The 5,438-nt window shown below is 34.3% G+C and overlaps 1 protein-coding gene across 1 annotated transcript; it reads right to left on the reverse strand.

Annotated features, from left to right (window-relative positions):
• Nucleotides 1–2,997: 2,997 nt before the first annotated feature.
• OR5M9 (olfactory receptor family 5 subfamily M member 9) lies at nucleotides 2,998–3,930 on the reverse strand. The gene has a single exon (XM_068989209.1). It carries the CDS (start codon nucleotides 3,928–3,930, stop codon nucleotides 2,998–3,000), a length of 933 nt encoding a protein of 310 aa, XP_068845310.1.
• Nucleotides 3,931–5,438: the final 1,508 nt, after the last annotated feature.

The raw sequence follows: 5,438 nt of genomic DNA on the forward strand, positions 1-5,438 counted from the left end.
ATGATCTACACCCTGAGGACCCAAGAGGTAAAAAATGACTTGAGGAAAGACTTTGAAAAATGTTATTTCCTGTCTCTATTAAACATTAAAATGTAGCTTGTAACACTGACTGTCTTGAAACTGTGCCTCATGCAGATATGCTGTTTTTATTATCTTTGATAGATTAATTTTATTTTCATCACTTTTATGTGAGCAAAATGACTTTGCACATATGTTCTATTTTTTATAAAATTTATAAATAAAGTGAAAGGTTTTAAAAAAGAAAGATAAAAAAGGTTTTTAACAGTCACAATAGGGTGTATTAAATATGGTAAAAGTATACATCATATTTGAGCAGGGGCACCTCAGATTGAGTGAAAAGCAAGAAGGAAAAATATCTTCTTAAAATTGATATTGTAATTAAGTTCACACGATAAGAAGTGGATGAGGTTATGTTAATTGTTTTTGTCCAACTTGAAAGAAAATATATTTTAAAGTGTTTGTGCTTCACAAGAAGGGGATAATAAAACAAAACATAAAGTTTCTAAAAAATTAAATAAAAATTATAATGTATATTAAAAAAATTGCTACTATTTGCATATGTGACACTTGATGGTTTTGACCTGGATAGTTTCTATTTAACTGATAATAGGATTTAGCCACTGCTTTCAAAAATGTTTCTATTTTATACATTGTGGAGACAGAAAAAGGGGAGTGATTAAGTTTCTTGTCAATCCCCACATCATTCCATGCAGTAGCCATTCCTCAACTGTACCCTGTCTGCTAAAAATCATTCCTCTCTGCTTGTGACCCCCACTAGATTCACTGTTTGTTACTCTCTGTAATTCCATTGTTCTCATGTTGTTCAAATTGATATCATTTTTCACCATGCAGATCTGGGAATCAGGGTCAATTTTTTGAAAGTCATACAATAGTTTCTGAAGAGATTTAATCATTCTCAGGTAAAAATCATCCTAGTTAGTGATAAGATGCAGAGGTGAAGTGCCAAAGATATGTTTATTGAAAGTATTATAAGAGCAAATATAGCATTATAGCTAAATGAACTCCCAAGATGCAGTGACTTAATAAAGTAATTTATTCCTTTCTCAGGTAGCAGTATAAGTTAAGAGGTTTAGGAAAGGTAATTAGACCTTCAATATGGGGTTTCCATCTTTGTCTAAAAAGTGATCATTTCAGTGGCAACATTTTCAAGTGGGAAGGAAAAGAAAAAGTCCGTATCTAATGGCTTTAACATAGAGAACGTGATATTTAGGTTTCAGGCACCACTTTCTACTGATGGCTCATTGCCAAGACTTGACAACTTTATATATCCCACTGACAAGGGGCAATGGGAACGGTGGTTAACAGCTGGATGGCAAATGTTTTACTTATAAAATAAAATATAAAATAGTGGATACTGAGGAATATGTCTGCCATAAGGATCACAGAAAATTTGATCTTAAAGGTTCAAGTTATAATGATCTCTCTCAATATGATTATTTCTTGAGCAGCCTATTGTTTCATACTTGAAACCAGCTTGTTAAAAGCAAACTTGGGTGATTTGGAAAAAAAAAAAAACCCTTTGTTAATGTAGTTTCCAATACTAATCAAATGGTACTCTTTCTTCCTGCTCAGAACCTCAAGTTATGAAAAAGAACTCTCCTCCCACCAGCTGCCTTTCCTCAGAACCAATCTGAGGGAATGTGGCTTGTGGGCAATTAGTAAATTAGACTGAATAACAATACTTTCTGTGCTTAAATGAATCCATCTTTCCAGTGATATTATCACAAGTAAATGTTACTTCTCAGAGTCTTTCTACACATGTTCAGTTGTGCACCCCTTTTAATTGGATTAGCCCTTAAATAAGAATAAACTCATTCATGAGAAATTACTTCTGCTTCTGACTTGTTTTATGCTTATATTATTAGCAAGAGTCAACAAAGACAAAAAATGTATTCCACTTATATTAAGAATGAAGGTTAGATTAAGTGGACACCAATCAACACAAGTTGAATAGTTAACTTGTAATCAGATCCCAATGGATACCAGTTTGAGCTGTGCTGATCACATTTTAACACATGTCGAGTGCAATGGCATTTGGTTTTGCAGATTCTTATCTAGCTGATCCATTCTAGTTATTAAAGCTTAACTTAAGCAGCTAAACACATACCTAAGAATGTAATGTTACTGACAAGAATTTGAAATCAAACAATAGCTCCATCACAGCAATCAAATGCTACAGGACGTTCTTATGATCAAAAGTTAGATTTTAAATGACAAAAATCCTTATTGCTTAATCTTTTTAAACTATGAGAAGTATATGATAGGCTTATTTGAAATTTTTAACCTATTAAAATTAATAAAGAGAAAAACAACTAGCCAAATCCAAATCAAAGAGTAGAATTAAGGTGAGTCAACAGATTGCTTGAAACACAAATAGTGTTAATTATAGAGCAATATATACTGAGAATTAACTATATGATTGATTCATGACACTAGTTGAAGATTCTGAATACATTTTTGTTTTCAAAAGCCCATGCATATATGAATGTTATTGAAAGCTTTTTTGGTAAATGAGGATCCACCAACTTTTATATTCATGACAAAGTGATGAAGTCTTAATTTTTTCTCGTGAAATTATATGTTACTTATAAAACAAGTGAAGAGCAATTGTATATACAAAATATCTTAAGAAATCATATTCAACTCTTACAAAGATAACTCCAAATTAACATGTGCTTATCCAAATGTATTTATGAGTTATCCGATGACTACACTTAGCACAATTTTACATACACTGGGGCTAATAGTAATAGGTCAAGGTTAATATGTTTGCATATGTAGATAAAGGAGGCTTAGTCCTGAGAATCCATTCATGGGGTAAACCATCACTGTGTTAGACTGGACCTCTGAGTACATTTAAGTGTTGCCTGTATGCAGTCTATTTTAAACAGAATTATTTATATACCTGGACATTTATAACAGGAAGCGGCATACACAGAATTATGTACTGCAGGTTTACTGCCTCAAGTTTGCCTTGATAATTACTTTGTTGACTGCCTCTTTCACGTCTTTGTTCCTCAAACTGTAGATCATGGGATTCAGCATGGGAATCACTGTGGTGTAAAACACAGCCACCATCTTCCCCTGCTCCACAGACTCTTCAGTGGGTCTCCTGAGATACATGAAGATGAGAGTCCCATAAAACATGGTAACAGCTGTCAGGTGGGACCCACACGTGGAGAATGCCTTCCTCCTGCCATCAGCAGAGTGCATGCACAGCATGGCCGCTACGATGAGAGTATAGGAAATAAGAACCACAGAGAGGGAATAAGTGAAATTAATCCCAGCAATAACAATCATGGTGTATTCTTTAATGTGGACCCCTCCACAGGCAATCTTGATAAGGGGAGGATCAGCACAATAGAAGTGGTTGATTTTAAAGTTTCCACAGAAGTACAGGCCATATGTCCACAGTGTGCAGATAAGGCTAACAGAGAATCCATAGATGTATGGCACAGAGATGAGACGAACACAGACAGTCCTGGACATTTTACTGCCATAATGGAGAGGGTTGCAGATGGCCATGTAGTGATCAAAGGCCATCAGAGCCAAGATATATACTTCCACATGGACAAGGGCTATGAAGAAGTAACACTGCACCAAACACCCCACATAGGAAATGGTTTTGGTCTCTGATAGTAAGTTTTCCAGCATCTTCGGAGTGATATTGGAAGAGAACCAGACATCCACAAAAGACAAATGACTCAAGAAAAAGTACATGGGGCTCTGAAGCTGGGGGCTGATGCTGATCAAAATAATCATACCAATGTTCCCTATCAAAGTTATCATGTAAACTACTAGAAACACCACAAAAAAGAGAACTTGAAGCTCCTGATGACTGGTCAATCCCAGAAGAATAAATTCTGTCACATCTGTGAAATTTGGCATTGTCTTCACTTAGACCCAGTCTGCATTGCCTATGGACAAATTAAATAAATGAATGGATTTATTTTATTCTTTAAAATTTTGAGTCATGTTTATCAGTATTCTAGTTCAAATAATATAAAAATCAATGTAGACTTTGCACAGTCTAACATGAGACTATATAATAACATTTATTTTCTTTAATAGGCCTTATAGGTAATTATTGCAATATTAATTAATTTCTTAACTCTAAAACAGACGATTACATTCATGTACTACTAGTATCAGACACTTGTTTTGCTAAATTATTACAATGATGTTAACATCATAGAGTGCTAATAGAAGTAAAGGTAGACTGAGAGTCATCAGAGAATGACCAAATCCATTTCAACATATTGTCTTATAGGAAAAGACTTGAGACTTATAAATATTCAACCAATGTCAGACAATCACTTTGTGCTGAATAGGGAAGTAATGAGGGAATCATTGAAATTCCACTGAATACTACTTTTGTGTATAATGGTTGCCTCTCATTGTCAATACTAATAAAAATACACGTAATATTAACTTACTGATTTCCCTATGACTTAGAAGATATCCTTTTTAAAAAATGTATTTGTTTATTTATTTTTGGCTGAGCTTGGGCTCCTCTTGGTTGGGGTGTGTGGGCTTCTCACTGCAGTGGCTTCTCTTGTTGTGGAGCACTGACTCTAGGTGAGCAGGCTTAAATAGCTGTGGTTCACAGGTTCTAGAGTGCAGGCTCAGTGGTTGTGGCTCTCAGGCTTAGTTGCTCCATGGCATATGGAATCTTCCTTTAACTAGGGATCTAACTTGTGTCCCCTACATTGTTAGGCATATTCTTATCCACTGAGCCACCAGGGAAGTCCAGAAGATATCTTCTTATCTACACAATTTTACAGGATGATTGTCTTAAACCTTGGTCTAAATCTAGTCATTGACATACTTTTCTACACTATGCCAGCATATGATATAAAAAGCTTTCAACTTATGAAAATCCTAGTCATGTTTTATTTTATTTAGCTATATATTACACTTGCTTGATTTCTGCTCCTTGCAGGATGAGGTAAGAGGTATTTAATGAAATAGACTGTATCAATTTAACAGCTATCTCAGAAAAGTAAACTGCAAGTGGTTCAATCACCATATCAAAATTATATCAATATATAAATTGTATTTACATATAAAATTCAGGTGCCATGTTTTTAAAATTGCTCTCTTATTTCAGATTCTACTGCTTTTCAGCAACAATCCATTATATGTCCAATTAATTTTCAAATTCAATGTCATTACAAGGAAAATGTCCACAAGGAATCTTTTCTCCATTTAATACACTTCCCCACATAAGTCTTCTGAGAAGTAAACTGCTCTGAGTACTTAGGGATGCATCTGTAGGATTAACATCATCTCAGGAATTTAAGATCCTCATAATAATATTGCCTGAAGAGAATACTGTGACATTAAATGGGCTGTAGTTTTAATTGCTTATAATAATTCATTTACAGACATCAAAA

This window comes from Capricornis sumatraensis, chromosome 16 (assembly GCF_032405125.1).
Source record: "Capricornis sumatraensis isolate serow.1 chromosome 16, serow.2, whole genome shotgun sequence".
Taxonomy (NCBI): Eukaryota; Metazoa; Chordata; class Mammalia; order Artiodactyla; family Bovidae; genus Capricornis; species Capricornis sumatraensis.

Excerpts from the sequence above, each read along its gene's own strand:
- OR5M9 (XM_068989209.1), bottom strand. The coding sequence starts at position 3,930 with ATGCCAAATTTCACAGATGTGACAGAATTTATTCTTCTGGGATTGACC.